The following is a 16782-nucleotide window of genomic DNA, read 5'->3' on the forward strand; positions in this document are numbered from 1 at the left end:
TTGTTATTAGCTGTGGTTTTCTTTCCTTATCAGGTGTTGCTTCCAGGCATCTGTTATACCAATGAACTGTTAAAACATTGTCGCACACTCAACCTGTTGGTAGCCTGCTTTGAATTGAGATGCCTATAAACCAAGTATAGTATTAACCAGCATGCATTTGCACCCTAGGTTGTGAAGCAAGAGCTGACATTGTTCAGTTCCCTCATATTTTTGATGGGATCATTGCATTTGGTGTAGCTTTTGATCAGTTGGTTGATGGACAAGTTAACTGAAAACTTATTTTGGATCAGCCTAGCATCAGTCCCCTGCTGTCAGAAACATCAGGAGAAATTCTATATGAATCAGCAGGAAAATAAGGCTGGTGAGTCGAGACCTAAAGGAAGATAGAAGAGGGGAACGTTCGAAATGGCGAAAAGCTACAGTTAGTGAAAGTCGATAGAAATGGACACATTATTAAAATATAACAAACTGGTTCAGAAATAAAATTAATGGAATACTATCCTTGATGTCTAGAGCTGAAAATGTGTTGCTGGAAAAGCGCAGCAGGTCAGGCAGCATCCAAGGAGCAGGAGAATCGACGTTTCGGGCATGAGCCCTTCTTCAGGAATGATGTCTAGAGGACAGGGGCTTGATGTCTCGAGGACAGGAATACAAGGAGCTAGAAGTCATACTTCAGCTGCACAAAACCCTCCTTAGGACATAGCGGAGAAAAGTGAGTGGTTCTGGGCACCGCTCTTTAGAAGGGTTATATTGGGTTTGAGGGAAGAGTCATGTAGGTTTACCAGAATGATATCTGGAGCAGGCCAGTCAGCCCTCTTTTTTTTTGCTCCATAAGATCATTACTGATCTGGTTGTGTTTCAAAGAACATTATCCCATCTTGAAACCCTCCCCCTGCCATATTGTTAGGCAGCAGAATCAATCTATCTCCATCTTAAAAGTATTCAATTATCCCATTTTCTGAGGCACAGAGTTCCAAAGCACTCGGAAAGAAAGAAAATCCTCTCATCTCTCTGACCCAAGAGGGTGACCCCAATTTTTAAACAGTTTCCCATAGTTCTGGACTGACCCACAAGTGGAAACATCCTTTCCATGTCTACCTTGTTGAGACCATTCAGTGTCCTACACACTTCAATCAAGTCACCCCTCCCCCTTCTAAACTTCAGTGAATACAAGCCCAGGCTTGTCCATTCTAGCCCCATAAGGCAACCCACGCATTCCAGGTATCAATCTACTGAACCTGTTTGAATTGCCTTCAATGCAGTTACATTGTTCCTTAAATAGAGACCAAAACTGCACACAGTATTTGGGATGCAGTCTCACCAATGTCCTGTATAACTAAGGCATAACATCTTCTGTGTTCAGTTACTCTTGTAATAAAGGGTTGAATTCCATTAGCCTTCTCAATTATGTGCTGTACCTGCAAACTGACTTTGTGTAACTCCGGCATGAGAACAAGTGAATCACTTTGCATGTCAGAATTCACAGTCATTCTCTATTTAAGTAATACTCAGCTCTTGCATTCTTTCTGCCAAAGTGGACAACTTCCTATTTTCCCACGTTATATTCCAGCGTTTAGGATTTTTGCCCTCTCATGTATACCTGTCTGTATCTCCTTATATCTTCTTCACAACATACACTCCTACCTGTCTTGTGTTGTCCATGCGTTTAGCTCCATGCCTTCACTCCCCTCAGCTAAGTCATTGATATCAATTGTTAAAAGTTGAGGCCCCAGCACAGACCCCTGCAGAATTCCAATCTTCACATTCCTGCCAATCACACAGAGACCCATATATGCATCAGCCTCCTCCTTTAGCCTGGCCCATTGAATGCCTCATCTGATTCTTCTGAAGTAGAACGAATGAACAACCTTATCCTCCTTTAGTTGCCACCAGGCCAATCCTTTCCCTCTGCCTTGTCTATTGTGTACGTGTGCCCTGTGGCACACCATTTGAGGATGCCACTTCTAGCTTCATAAGTACAAAGGTGGTCAGTCTCCGATGTAGCGATGAGTGTGAAATTGAGTGGTGGTGATTTTTTGTTTTTGTTGCCTCTTCTCCTTCCACCTCTATTTGGGCAGATTCCACTTCTCGTTTCTGCAATGAGAAAGGGACCGGGAGAAAGGAAGGTGTGTGGTTAAGTAGAAAGAGACTGAGGGGATAAGGTAGAAGTGGAATGAGAGAAAGTGGATTAAGTGTGCAGATAGCCTTCTCATTCAGCCCCACCAGTGGCCATAGTGGTCAAAGCATTGTCTCCTCTAAAATGTACAGGTGTTCTTGCCTTCCAACTCTTTGCTCCTCCTGTCATATGTCTCCATTTCCTGCATTATGTTGGAATGATGTGAAAATGTTGGTTGTATAATTGCCAGTGTATGTGATCTGCAAGTGTAAGGCTTTCAGCGATGCTGAATTGTGAAAGGCTGAGGTGAGGCATATGAATTCTGATTGGAGATTATTGGTAGCTATGGATGAGGTGTGGTGAATTGAGCAGTGGCTGAGGTTAATGAGCACTTGGTAGGAAATTCCTTTTGGGATACATTGACTCACCTCAACTTTCAGGAAACTGTTAAAGTTCTTTCTGCACTGTACAATGTCCTTGGAGCAATATTTGTGGTATTGACCTTCACCATTACAACTTTCCACTGCTTCCTGGGCTACTGTCTGGAGGACCGCCTGTGCCTTACATATACAGGGTCTCTTTAAATTTCCTAATGGAGAGTTGAAGGCTGAGTAATGATGTGTAAGCTTTTGTGAGCAGCACAAGAGTGGAAGTGAGAGAGCCAGTCCACTCGAGTGAATGATGATGCTGGTGATTGAAAGAGTTCAAGGTGGTACAAGCAGATGGATTGTCTCCAATTTGTTTGAGCAAGTAACAAGGAGCATGGGTAATGGGGAATTGGTGGCTGAACTGTACGTAGATTTCCTGCACTATTTCATGGGAGCCATCGTTTTAGGCACCTTTGTGCCATTTAAAGAAGGATCAGATTTTTTTTTGCAAAACATATAACTGCGGTATTAGGACAGCAGTGATCCTGACTAGCTGTACACTTCCCTTCCCCACTACCAGGCCTGACCTCTCCTAGAAGGCCTCCAATCTCTCTCCACCTCCATCACCCTCCTGCTCTTTGCTGGCCTATGACTTTCTCACCCAGTCCCCAAAGCCTCCCAACACCCAGACCCCTGAGCTGCACCCGCACATCCATCTGGGGATCAACCTCCTCAGCATGTGGCAAATCCCAAATTGTGGGTTCCTCATGACTCCCTGACTGTGCTATTACCTGTGTGTCAGATAAGTTCCAAGTTGCTTCTCATAGATTGATTTCATCATCTTGCTAATTTTCGAACAAAATTCCCAGCGGTCAGTAATTTGGACCAATGCAATTACAACTAACTGCAATTTCCCTTCAATGATATTTGACCTTTTTTATCTTTTTTTTTCATCCGTTTTTATCCTTATTCTCCACTCTGCAAAATGAAGTGTACTTTTTCAGAATTTGGATTGGTTGAGTATTTCACACCTTTGCAGTGCGAGTAATCCCTGATGTGTCTGATTGTAAAACTGCCAATGATTCTGAAATGGCTGTCAGTTTTGTTCAGGTTTTGTTGCAAAGTCTATATTGAGCTTTAGCAGTGCTAGAAAATCCAATGGCCCTAACATCTTTTGAACAGGTCCAATATGGCAGCCTTTATGGTGCTGGACTGGCAACCTGTGTGTTGAGTTCAGATCCTACCATGGCAATTTGAAGGCTGGTACCAGGAAAAAGGAAGGTAATGTACCACCAGCCTCGGTCTGAGCTGCACATAACTGCAGTGGCATATAACAAGTTCATGTTCTTGAGTTAATTCATGGAGTCAGTGTTGCAGACATCCCAGGAATCATTAACAATTAAAATATATTTATCAGCCTCCAGTATAATCAAACTATGAATCAATAAATAAGTCCGTGACATTAATTATTGGTATTGGATCTGGTCAGATAAAATATTTTTACTGGTATATTTACAAATTCAGAAATTCAAGCAGTGCCAGTAGATTTTTTTCTCAGTTTTGCTAATTGCATAGCTTTGTTGAATGTGTATGAAACTAACCTTTCATGTTTCTACCTTACGGTTGACTCTGCTAACCTCTTCAGGATGCTGCAGTGGGATACAGATCTCTCTGTCCTTCAACTTCAGACTGATTCTGAAATGCGGTACCTATCTTCTTCTCTTTTCTGCTGCTAACTATGTTACTTGATTACCTCTCAGAACAAATCAGAGTTGTGTTAACTTTGCTAAACTGTGACACTTGCAATCCATGTGTCCTTTGGGACTCAATGTATTAGTTCACTAAGTGAGAATACTTTCAGTAAAAATGGTTCAGTTTCAGTGGCTGAGCAATTAGACAGTTTTTTTTAAAATTGAGAAATATGTGAAGATTGGAAAGGGAGCATGACTAAATTAAGAAAAAGATGTCACTGTAGTAGTTGAGCAAACACTATTAGATGAGGAATATATAATCATTTGAGATTGATTTGGTAAAGTATTCATGGTGCTACATGTTGGGTTTCTAGTTGTGGTCACCAAGCCAGGTAAGTCAATGACGACATGGAAAGAGGTTGAAGTGAAAGTAGAGTATAGTGATTTCTGATTTTAATTAATTGAGTTTTGCAGTGGGGCAGAGTAAATGATTATCTGTCTTTCACAGCTGCTGAATGGTGATGTCTAGCAGTTTGTATTGCTAAACAAAGATGAAAAAATAGGGGATTGAATATTATAGTAAATCACAAGTTAAACTTGTGAAATATTGTCTCATGGAAATCACTGCTACGATGAACAATGATTACTGGCCTTGAAATCCTGAGTACAATATGGTGGGTGCTATGCTGCCCACCTGATTGGTGTAGGCATCAGGGATATTTGCTGAAAATTAGTGTTGGTCCCTTTTCATATTTGGTTTCAAATTGTAGCAGCAGGTGCCCTTTGAGAAGCACTTCACCAAACCAGGAGCCACTTAATTTTTACTTACTTTGGGAGGCTATTGCCACCCACACCTCTAGGCCTGGCTGTTAAAAATACGTCTTTGAACAAGGAGATCACCGAAATGTCCATGGCCGATCACACATTGATATTTTAGTGATGTTTGTTTGTTAGCTTACACATTTATTGATTCGCTAAAATGCCCAATAGAGAACTCAAACTGTGAAGTACAACAGTGCTGTTCAGAATTGTTTGTTTTTATTAAGGTGTTGCAGTGATGTACACTGAGTAAAATATGAATTTTGGTATCAATGGGTAGCCATTATCATCTGTGTTCAGTGGCTGATATTACAGCAAACCCAGGCTTTTTCTTTAGATTAAGCATGAGAACGTTTAGCCCTGGAATAAAATACATTCTCAATGTCCAAAGTTAAAAATCTCACAACACCAGATTATAGTCCGACAGGTTTAATTGGAAGCACTAGCTTTCGGAGCGTCGCTCCTTCATCAGGTGATAGTAGAGGGCTCAATCCTAACACAGAATTTATAGCAAAAATTTACAGTGTGATGTGACTGAAATGATGCATTGAAAAATTGATTGTCTGTTAAGGCTTTCATCTGTTTGAATACCATGATAGTTTCATTTAAAACCTTTTTTAAAAAGTTGCATTTTCAGGTTAGCTGTTAACAATGTTGATAGCGAGACAATATGTTGAAGGTGTTGGCCCCCTGTGTTCTCTGTCTATGCCATGATGTTTAGATTGATTCTAATCTACAAAGTGAGATAACGGAGTTGTACATGAATGCATGCAGTTTTTGAGCAAAGTACAATGTAACCCTGAAAGTACAAATTCACCCCACAAAATATCTGTGTGTGTGTGTGTGTCTCTGTCTGGGTTGGGGTGTCTGTCTGTCTGTCTGTCCGACCTGTAATGTGACATGCACCCAAGGTCCCGGTTGCGGCCCTCCCTATGGGTACCGAACTTACCTATCAGCCTCCGCTCGGCCACTTTTCTCTGCTGCCTGTCCCGAAGTCCATATTGGAGGATGGTCACCCAAAGGTCCGAGGTCGAATGTCCTGGATCACTGAAGTGTTCCCCAACTGGGAGGGAACACCCCTGTCTGTTGATTGTTGTGCGGTGCCCATTCATCCATTGTCGTATCCTTTGCTCAGTTTCCCCAATGTACCATGCCTCAGGGCATCCTTGCCTGCAACTTATAAGATAGACAACATTGGCTGAGTCACATGAGTACCTGCCACGTACATGGTGGGAGGTGTGCCCACATGTAATGGTGGTATCCATGTCCACACTCTGACACGTCTTGCAGCACCTACCGTGACAGGGTTGTATGGAGTTGTCCTGAGAGCCGGGCAGCTTGCTACGAACAATGATCTGTTTGAGGTTTGGCGGTTTGGCAAGTAGTGGAGGTGTGGGGAAGGTCTTGTTGAGGTGCTCATCCTCATTGATAATGTATTGCAGGTTACACATACACATACACAGACACCCACACACACCCTTACAGACACACACACTCCCACACTCACACATGCACCCCCTCACAGACTTTAGACATTCTGCACTCACTACACACACACACACACACACACATAAACTCACTCTCTCTCACACAACCCCCAACCCAGACAGAGTCACAGACAGACAAAGACCCACATGCACACATATATTTTGTGGGGTGAACTTGTACTTGCAGGGTTACATTGTACTTTGCTCAAAAACTGCATGCATTCATGTAAAACTTCATTATCTCACTTTTTAGATTAGAATCAATCTAAACATCATGGCATAGACAGAGAACACAGGGAGCTAACACCTTCAACATATTGTCTAGCTATCACCATTGTTAACAGCTAACCTGAGAATGCGACATTTTAAAAAAAGGTTTTGTGATTTACACATGAAAGAAGTGAAACTATCATGGTATTCAAACAGATGAAAGACTCAACAGACAATCAATTTTTCAATGTATAATTTCAGTTACATCACACTGTAAATTTTTGCTATAAATTCTGTTAGGATTGAGCCTTCCACTATCACCTGATGAAGGAGTGACGCTCCGAAAGCTAGTGTGCTTCCAACTAAACCTGTTGGACTATAACCTGATGTTGTGTGATTTTTAACTTTGGACACCCCAGTCCAACACCGGCATCTCCAAATCATTCTCATTGTAGGAATTCTGGAAAGACTGTGATTGTAGTACGAGTATCTGTTTGGTATTTTAATGTTTTCACATGCACCATTCTTCCTAATTGACAGTTGATTTATTTCTTGATTTACTCATCTTTAAAAGTTAGTATATGTAAAGAGAAAGCATAATGGGAAGGATGAGTGTTCGGTCTGTATGTTGAGCTTTGCCTCATGGAAACAATTGTTGCTGTGGTCAAACTCTCAGCATGGTGTGGTAGTTCTTCATTCGTTGTTTAATTAGTCTTGAATTTCAATCCGAGTACTCGCCTAAATGGATGACCAGCAGCCTAAGCACTGAAGAAATGCGCTGCCTTGAAATGTGATGGCGATGGGTTGGATTGAGGCATTCAAGAAGGAATGAGATGACTATTTAAATCGAAACAATGTGCAGGGTTACAGGGGACAGGCAAGAGAACGGCTGTAAGGAATGATGCTCATTCAAGACACAATGGGTTGAATGGCTTCCGTCTGCACTGTAATAATTCAGAGATAAAATTGCTCCCAGGAAGCCATCTGTTACTTGCAGTATGTATACTGTTAGTGCATGGCCAGTGAAAATGTGACTTTTCTCAAGTCCGTCAAAAATCACATGTCCAAAGGCAGGTCTAGAAGGGCTTAAGACCGATTTTAAGTATTTATTTCTGCTTGTTTACTTGCGTGATCTCTGCATGAAAATATTTTGTATGTAATCATGGGAATAAGCTTATTATCTGCTTGTATGGTATATACAGGTCAGAGTTTATGCTCTGGTACATCGTTAATAGTTGTTGGGCTGCATATTAACCATGCAGACTGCTGTAGGCAAACAATTGTTAGTTCATAGCATTGTGGAAGCTCCATTATTTGCCCAAACAGGAAGGATTCCTTGTCAGTGATGGGAATTACCATTAAATCCAAATTCTGATCTTGTACGTACTGCTGAGTAATATCCAAGGCATGTAATTGATGCATTGCAAAAGTGGACACAAAGCATTTAGGTAGTTGCGTTAAGCAATAAAAGGTGAAATGCAAACAACAAAAGTTTTGTAAAGAGATAGTATTTCATGTACTTGTCTGAACTGTGTAAATTTGGCAGTTGCGAATGTAGATCTTGGAGCTTCCACTGCAATGACTGTACAGGAATAACTGTCTTCAAGGTTTGACTGTTGCTTTGCTACTCACTACACCACAGTGATTTTTGTTTATCGACTCCAATGTAGACATCACCTGCAAAAACTAGGCATAGCCCGAATGACCCATGTGGATATTGCACCTTGTGAGCGTCTCGCGCACTGTAAGGAAACCCAAACACCTGTGGTTGCTAAACCAGATGAAGGTAGGTTAAGACCAAGTATTTTCCAATAATTTTCTCATGCCATTATTCCTCTGGCTTTCTTTTCCCCCCTGAATTCTGAACAAGGCTTCCTTGACCTGTGTTTTGCTGTGCTGCTCTGCATTTTAACCATCAGGAAGCACACTGTTCAGAATTCTGCACAATTTATTTTGCCTCAACCCTGAGTCAGGAGATCACAGGGCACTGTGACCTGCTACCTAGTTGAAAACTGGCAAATCTCATGGGTGTGATTGGCAAATTCACATACCATATTGCCTCAGATTTTGAAAATGTTAGTTATTAAATAATTTGATATATAGAAATTTCTTCAAAAGCAATTATCAGAGATCCACTGTGGTGATGCAGCAGCTAAGGAGTAGAACTGTCTAGGTCACAGGTTACTACTTCAGCGATGGTAGTACTCCTCATATTGGCTGACAGACTGTTATAGGTGCCCAGGCTATCAAGAGACATTTGAACATGACCTGTGAAAGTTGGTTGAATGAAGTTGGCATCCTGGCTTCAGTAACCCATATGATTTCAACGTTTAAGTTTTTTTACTGCAACTTGCTATGTTAATCTGCAAAATGAGGGAGCTTAGTTAGCAGTCTCAATTATGCCACTACTTTTAGTACTGGGTGAAAAAACTGTCTGTGCTCTTGTGAATTCCTTAGTGACCAACTTAGTGGTAGCATAGTAGATCACAGATCTCCCAGCTGCCCTGTTAACCAGCAATTGTGTGTGGCATTAGGGTCTAATGGGAAGGGAAAACATAAACACATTACATGAAAGGGACAGAGTTTTCCCAATGACTATATATTCCTCTCAGTTGTGTTTAATGTGAGTTAGCATTTCGATGGCACTTGAATGGGGATATGAGTTCAAATCCCACCATGGCAGCTGATTGGAATTTAAATTCCACGAACAAACAGTGTGGAAATGGGCCCTTTGGCCCAACAAGTCCACACTGACCCTCCGAAAAGTAACCCACCCAGACCCATTTCCCTCTGACTAACGCACCTAACCTATGGGCAATTTAGCATGGCCAATTTACCTGACCTGCACATCTTTGGACTGTGGGAGGAAACCGGAGCACCTGGAGAAAACCCACACAGACACAGGGAGAACGTGTAAACTCCACACACAGTCAGGAGTTTGGAATCGAACCTGGGGCCCTGGTACTGTGAGGCAGCGCTGCTAACCACTGAGCCACCGTGTTTTCATGGTTACCATCACTATCATTGATTGTTGTCAACACCCATCTGGTCCACAAGCATCCTTTTAAAGAAAGAAGACTGCTCTTCTTACTGGTATTGCCTACGCATGACTCCAGACCCACAGCAATACAGCTGACTCTTAATTGTCCTCTGAAATGTTTTACAGAGTCACTTGGTTTGAGGGCATTTAGGGATGGGTAACAAATGATACTTGTGTCCTATAATAGAATAAAGAAAAATGATTGAGTATTAATGAAATAATATATTGAATGGAGTGGGGGTAAAGCTACAAACTGTAATATGTCTGTGTGCTATAGGGTCAGTTTCAATGCGTTCCATTTGTATTGATTTGCTTTTTGATTGAAATATTTTCTCAGAGAAGGAAGCAGTACCAGTCCCAACAAAGGCATCAACTGTCTTGGAGCCTGAAGCACCTGAAGAACCCCAAGAGGAGACTGAAGAAGAACACCAAGGTAACTGCATCGAGCGTTGAGTATAGACTAGTATTTTCTTGGATTGTACTTAGCTGAACAATGCTATTCAAGGAATACCCTTGTTGGATTTTCAGCCAGACTCTGAAAGGATGCTATTGTTTGCTGAATTGTTGGGGTTGCTCAGTTTGGTGAGTCGTGAACATGTGAATGTCTCCACTATATGGAATGTCCACTCTCTGAGAGTGTGAAACACAGGCCAGGAGATTTTAATATGAAGCAGACCTTGTAATGAAAGCACTTTTACATCTCCTTCCTGCCCCGTCCTTCAATGTTCACTTATTTGGTCGAATACTATGCAACAGCCTCTCTGTCATCTTGCACATATAAGATATTGGTGCCAACAGAAGCCTAGATTGTTACTTTTCGTAGTTTGTACAAACCCAAGTATAAAACTGTTACCAGTGCAAAATTTTTAAAATGTTTCATTCCAGCTAAATGTTTTCATTTGAGGGATTTATTTTTGAAATGGCCCCTGGTTTGTGCAGCTGTAGTATCAAAATCCTGCACCAAATTCTTGGATGGCAGCAATTATATTTCTTTCCAAATCTACAGGTAAACTTGCTGTGAGTTTGGTTGTCCCACTGCCACGCAGGCAATGCTAGCAGTTGCCAAATGATCTATTTTGTGAAGTTCTGTGTTGCTGTGGTTTCTTTTGAGGTGAGGGTGGACTTATCTGTGACAGAGGATGAGCACTGAGCTGTTCTTCAGCTTCAGCAAATGCTACGGTGTCCTGACCAATAGGAAACACATGCAAACGTAGAATTAGCAAGATTTCCTTCTTGCAACTAGTCATATAGCATGGTAATAGTCCTTTTAGCCCAACTTGTCCATGCTGTCCAGGTTTCCAATACTGAACTTAGTCCCATGTGCTTGCGTATGGCTTATATCCCTCAAACCTATCCTCTCCATGTACCTATCCAAATGTTATTAAATGCTGTAATTATATTTGCCTCCACCACTTCCTCTGGTAGTTTGCTCCATATACACACTACCCTCTGTGTGAAAAAGCTGACCTTAAAATCCCTTTTAAATCTTTCCCCTCTGACCTTAAACCTGTTCCTCCTAGTTTTGGAATCCCCTAGCCCAAGGAAAAGACTTTGGCTGTTCACCTTATCCATGCCCCTCATGACCTTATAAACCTCTATAAGGTCAACCCTCAGCCTCCTATGCTCCAGAGGAAAATCGTCCCAGCCTGTCTAGCCTCTCCTTTTAACTCAAACCTTTCAGTCTCTGTAACATTGTTGTCAATCTTTTTTTACACCCTTTCTGGTTTAATAACATTCTTTATATCGCAGGGTGACCAGAATTGTATGTAGTACTCCAAAAGTAGCCTCGCCAATTTTTTTTGTATAATAGTAACACGGCATCCCAACTCCTGTGCTCAGTGCTGTAACCAATGGAGGCAAGTCTGCCAAGCAGCTTCTTCCCCACCCTGTCTACCTGTGACATCACTTTCAAGGAACTCTGCACCTGCACCCCTAGGTCTCTGTTCAACAACATTCCCCAGGGCCCTACCATTAATTCTGTGTCCTGCGCTGGTTTTTCTTACCAAAATGTAACCCATCGCATTTCCCTAAATTAAATTAAACTCCATCTGCCACTCAGCCCAGTGACCCAGGTGATCAAGCTCCTATTGTACTCTGAAATAACCTCCTTTACGGTCCACTATACCATCAATTTTTGATGTCATCTGCAAACTTACTAACCAGGCCTCCTTGTCACACACGTTTGGTCACAGGCCTCCAGTCTGAACAACAACCCTCTCCTGCACCTTCTGTCCCCTATCGTGAGTAACTGTGTGACACCAATCTACATTTGAAGATCAAAGTCCCACTGTCCTGTATTGTGAATAAAGTCTACTAATGTTGACTCATTCAGTGTAGAAGGCCTTATTTGGTAGCAATTTGTATCTACTATTCTGTCCTTTGTCATAAATCCTACTCAAGATTTGTGGAAAGTTATGGTTAGTGTGTCTACTCTGTAATCTGCATTCTGGGAAATGTATTGGTGGGGCCTGGTGACTTGTTCACAGTTTGTCCCATTAACTATTACAGTTTGTTTTTGGAACATTTACCTCCTTTACATCCTATTCAAACATTGCTATAGCCCTACTTTCCTCCTTTTTACTTGCTATCTATTTGCTGGCCATGATCATCATTCTTGATCGATCAGCAGCATTTAATATATCTCCTGCATCCTGGTATGTTTAATCATCAGTTCCCTTACTTGTTCTGCTTCATCACTTGAAGCTAGCTCCAGCAACTCCCTCTTCCTTATTCGAGCTGCATCGTAACCAATTATCAAAGGAGTTCTGGTATTAAGTTCTTGTTGCTCTGGAGTGGCGCTGATTGGAAATGCAACGGGAACAGTAATGAACGAATCACCCTTGGGCAACAGCCAAATTGGAGGGAAGAGTGTGGTTCCAGGTATGCATTTGTATCTACACAGAAAGGATTAATGCAAACTGCACAAAGAATGGTCGTGAAAGGTTGAAGGCAGTGCTTCCTAAACTTTCTCCAACATGTGACCCAATTTTAATTCTCAGCAGATTCTAAATGTTTATTAGCAGCACGATGAGTGCAAGGATAGTTTTATTGAAGTCTAAAACAAAACAGCATTATATGAAATTTCACTGTGAAATTAAAGGGCACTGCACTTACCTTCATGAGACGCATGGGCATACGGGATGTGTCACAGTCCCTCAAAATCTAGCTGCGAATGATGGTACATGTCTAATTTCCAATGTGACCTCCACACTTAATCAACGTTGAGGTTCGATGTTGACCAGTGTGCTAAATCCGCTTCTCACAAATACATACTATGAAAGGAACCATTGCATGTAATGCATGCCGAGTGATGTCAGGATAAAGTTAAAAATCACACAGCACCAGATTATAGTCCAACAGGGTTATTTGGAAGTACTAGCTTTTGGAGCACTACTCCTTTGTCAGGGTCCTGCCCCACTAGCTACCTGACGAAGGAGCTGCGCTCTGAAAGCTAGTGCTTCCAAGTAACCCTGTTGGACTATAACCTAGTGTTGAGCGACTTTTAACTTTGTCCACCCCAGTCCAACACCAGCATCTCCACATGATGTCAGGACAGTCAGTCTTCATATCAAACCAGAAATCTGTCAGGGATGCTCTGGAAAATGGTTTTTGTTTGTAAAAATCAATCATATGAAATTTCAATAAACTTTTAATTTCAGCTGCAGCTATTTTCATTAATTGCAATTTCAAGCTGACCTTGAAAAGGGGTTTGGATTCCAGTAAGTACAAGTGTCCCTGATTTACAAATGTCCGATTTTACAAACATTCATACATACAAATGCGATCCCATACCAGCATATAAGTTTAAAACACGACGTGATCATTTCCTGTACTTACGCTGTCCTGCATTATTCTCCAACTTGCACACAAATCAACTTCTGAACGGACTCCAGAACAGAACCCGTTTGCAATCTGGGGACTGCCTGTGTTATGATATCACATTCAAGGTGTTATGATCGATCATCAGAGGAGTTGGGCGCTGGTTGAATTCATTGTCTGAGAGAAACTTGGAAAGTAGGGGAAAGAGTCAGAATTCAACTTGTGCATTACTCTTCCAGAATGCAATTTTCTCGTGAATGCCTTTAGCCGATCATCCCGTTGCAAAATGTTTGCATTCTTTCCTTGTGTCGTTGTATTCGTTTGGCTTCCCAAATATGTCTGCAAGGAGGGGGCTGCATTCTGTTTCAGTCATGGAGGTGATCTGAGAATCCCTGGTTCTTTTAGCAGCAGATTGCAAATGCGAGGAGTTGACCTAACCGCTCATCTCCAAACACCTTGAACAGTCAGCCATCCTCAGTGTGATCCAACAACACATCATGATCAGATGTTATGTCTATGTGCAGTCTTGCAAATATGCGCTCGAGGCGAGTGACTTTGATTGTACTTTGCAATACATTACAATGCTTCACCTAGCTCAAGTTGTTCATAATCAGATGCTAACTGTAAATTGTATAGTGAGTCCAAATAGCAAATGGACCACACAGTGTGCAGGCTTGACTTGCAGCCTGCCATAGCTGGAACAACACCAGAGCAAAAACTTTCCAGATGATCCCAAGGAACACTCCTCCTTCCATGTAGCAATGTGACACACACAATATTCCCAATGCTGTTTCATGTTCAGGATGCAGGAGGCCAAACTAAATGCCTTCAGGAATACTATTTTCCAACATGTATTTTGCAAAAGTCAATATGTGTGCATCATGCCCCTCAGTACTTGCATCAGTTTGAAGAACAAAAACATATGTGTTTCAATCTCCACTAACATTGATCCCTGATTGGCTGCAATTACCTCAATTCTCCACATGATGGCGCTGTTTGAGTGGGTACAGCCACAAGTCTTTTTGTGGATACCTCTCATTTAAAGTGTTCATCCAGATGCTGCTTAAGTGTTGAGAGTACCTGCCTCCACCCTCTTAGGCGGAATATTCCATATATCTTATACCTTCTGGGTGATTTTTTTTCCCTAAAAGCTTTTCGAAACCACTTACTCCCCACCCTACTCTGATCTTAGACAGATCTGCCATAGGGAAAAGATTCTCATGATCTACAATGTCTGTGCCTCTCATAATTTTGTATACCTCAATCAGATCCATTCTCAGCCTCCTCTGCTCCAGAGAAACCAAACCCAGTCTTTCCACACTCCCCTCCTCACTGGGACTCTTCAACCCTGGAAATGTCCAGGTGAATCTCCTCTGCATCCTCTCCAGTGCAATCATGTCCTTCTGATAATGTAGCGACTAGCTGCACATAGTATTCCATCTTTGGCCTAACTAATGTTTTTTAAAGTTGTAAAAGTCTTCCTTGCTGTTATGGGTCCCAGTTGATGAAAGCAAACATTCCATATGCTGCCTTCACCAGTCTGTCTACCCATGCTGATGCCTTCAGAGATGCCTTCAGACTTGTACACCATGATTTCTTTGTTCCTCAGTACTCCCTAGGGACCTATCATTCATTGTGTAAATCTTTCCCTTATTAGCCCTCTGAAAATGCATCATCTCACACTTAGGAATAAATTCCATCTGCCGTTGCTCTGTCCAATTTACCAGCTGAATACTATCAGACTGTAGCCTGAGACCATCCTCCTCACTATCAACAACATCACCCAAATTTTGTGTTGTTTGTAAACTTACTAATTGCACCTTCTACATTCATATCCAAGTTGTTAATGTACATACCAAACAGCAAGCGCCCCAGCATTGATCCCTGTGGTACACAGTTGGTCACAGGCTTCCAATAACAAAAACAACCCTCCACCAACCTGCCTTAGATCCCATGGGCTCATACCCCCAGATAAGCTGTCCATGTGGGACCCTCTCAAAGGCCTTACTGAAATCCATGTAAAGCACGTCAATTGCACCACCATACATTGTCAACTTCTCAAAAAAACTCAGCCAAACCAGCCTGTCAGGACCTCCCTTGAACAAATCCATGCTGGCTCTCCCTAACCAATCTCTGCCTCTCCAAGTATTGATCTGCCCACAGAATCTTTCCCACCGCTGTTGCCAGACCAACTAGTCTGCAATTAGCTGGCCCATCCCTACCGCCTCTCCTGAATGTTGGGATCACATTAGCCACCATCTAGTCGTTTGGCCTGCTGTCCAGGGCCAGTGAAGTATTAAGTACCTCCTCCAAGAATCCAGCGATCTGTTCCCTTGCCTCCCACAGCAGCCTGGGCTACATCCCATCAGGCCCTGTGGATGTATGCATCTGTTGCCCATTAAAACATCTAATACCTTCTCCTTAATTAATCTTTACACATTCTAGAACCTCACCATCCCAAGTGATATATCCTTGACCACAAAGTATCCCTCCTTTGTGAATGTAAATGGAAACGCTCATCCAAGACCTCCACTGGCTCCACGCACAGGTTTCTCTCTTGGTCTCGAATAGGTTCCACTAATTCTCTTATAACCCTCCTACTCCCAATGTACTCATTTTAAAAAAAGCCCTAGGGGTTCTCCCCAATCCCTTCCAAAGACACCTCATGATCCCTCCCTGTCCCCCTCCCAATTTCCCTTCTAAGCAGCCTCCCACACACTCCATACTTCTGAAGGGCCTGCCCCGTTTTTAATGCTCTGCATCTGACATATGCTTCCTTCCTCTCCTCTGTCAAGCTCTCTATCTCCTGATATCCAGGGTTCCTTGGACTTGCTGCCCTTACCCTTAAGGGGAACACATTGGCTCCAAACTCCACTATACTCCTTTCAAATGACTCCCACATTTCAAATGTAGACTTACCTGCAAGCAACCATTCCTATTCCATGTTTGCCAGGTCCTGACAAAGAGATTAGTTTAATTTGGCGGAATGTTCAGCACATCATCATGGACTGAAGGGCTTATTTTTTATTTTTTTTTTTCTTTTTTTTCTTTTTTTTTTTTTTTTCCCAGAGAGACCGGGGGGGATTTATTTTTTTTTTTTTTTTTTTCTTTCTTTTTTTTTTTTTTCTTTCTTTTTTTTACCCTACACTACCACCTAACTGCGGTAGTGCTTATTTTATCCCCAGCACCCATGGTGTGTGTGTGCAGGTGTAAGACACTGTGAAAGACACAA

General features: G+C 42.1%; 1 protein-coding gene across 5 annotated transcripts in view; it reads left to right on the plus strand.

Annotated features, from left to right (window-relative positions):
- The window catches only part of LOC122543374 (cytoplasmic dynein 1 intermediate chain 2-like), a 57660-nt gene that overhangs the window by 21436 nt on the left and 19442 nt on the right, over positions 1–16782 (plus strand). For 3 of the 5 annotated variants that reach the window (XM_087985604.1, XM_087985603.1, XM_087985605.1), the window contains 3 exons: positions 4130–4189; positions 8362–8477; positions 10069–10164. In XM_087985604.1, coding sequence (XP_087841730.1) covers positions 4130–4189; positions 8362–8477; positions 10069–10164 — 272 coding nt within the window. The remainder of the gene's footprint in view (positions 1–4129; positions 4190–8361; positions 8478–10068; positions 10165–16782) is intronic. The other 2 variants (XM_087985606.1, XM_087985607.1) reach the window with 1 other exon arrangement.

This window comes from Chiloscyllium plagiosum, unplaced genomic scaffold (assembly GCF_037043375.1).
Source record: "Chiloscyllium plagiosum isolate Xiang-an unplaced genomic scaffold, Cpla_swu_hap1 HiC_scaffold_53X, whole genome shotgun sequence".
Taxonomy (NCBI): domain Eukaryota; kingdom Metazoa; phylum Chordata; class Chondrichthyes; order Orectolobiformes; family Hemiscylliidae; genus Chiloscyllium; species Chiloscyllium plagiosum.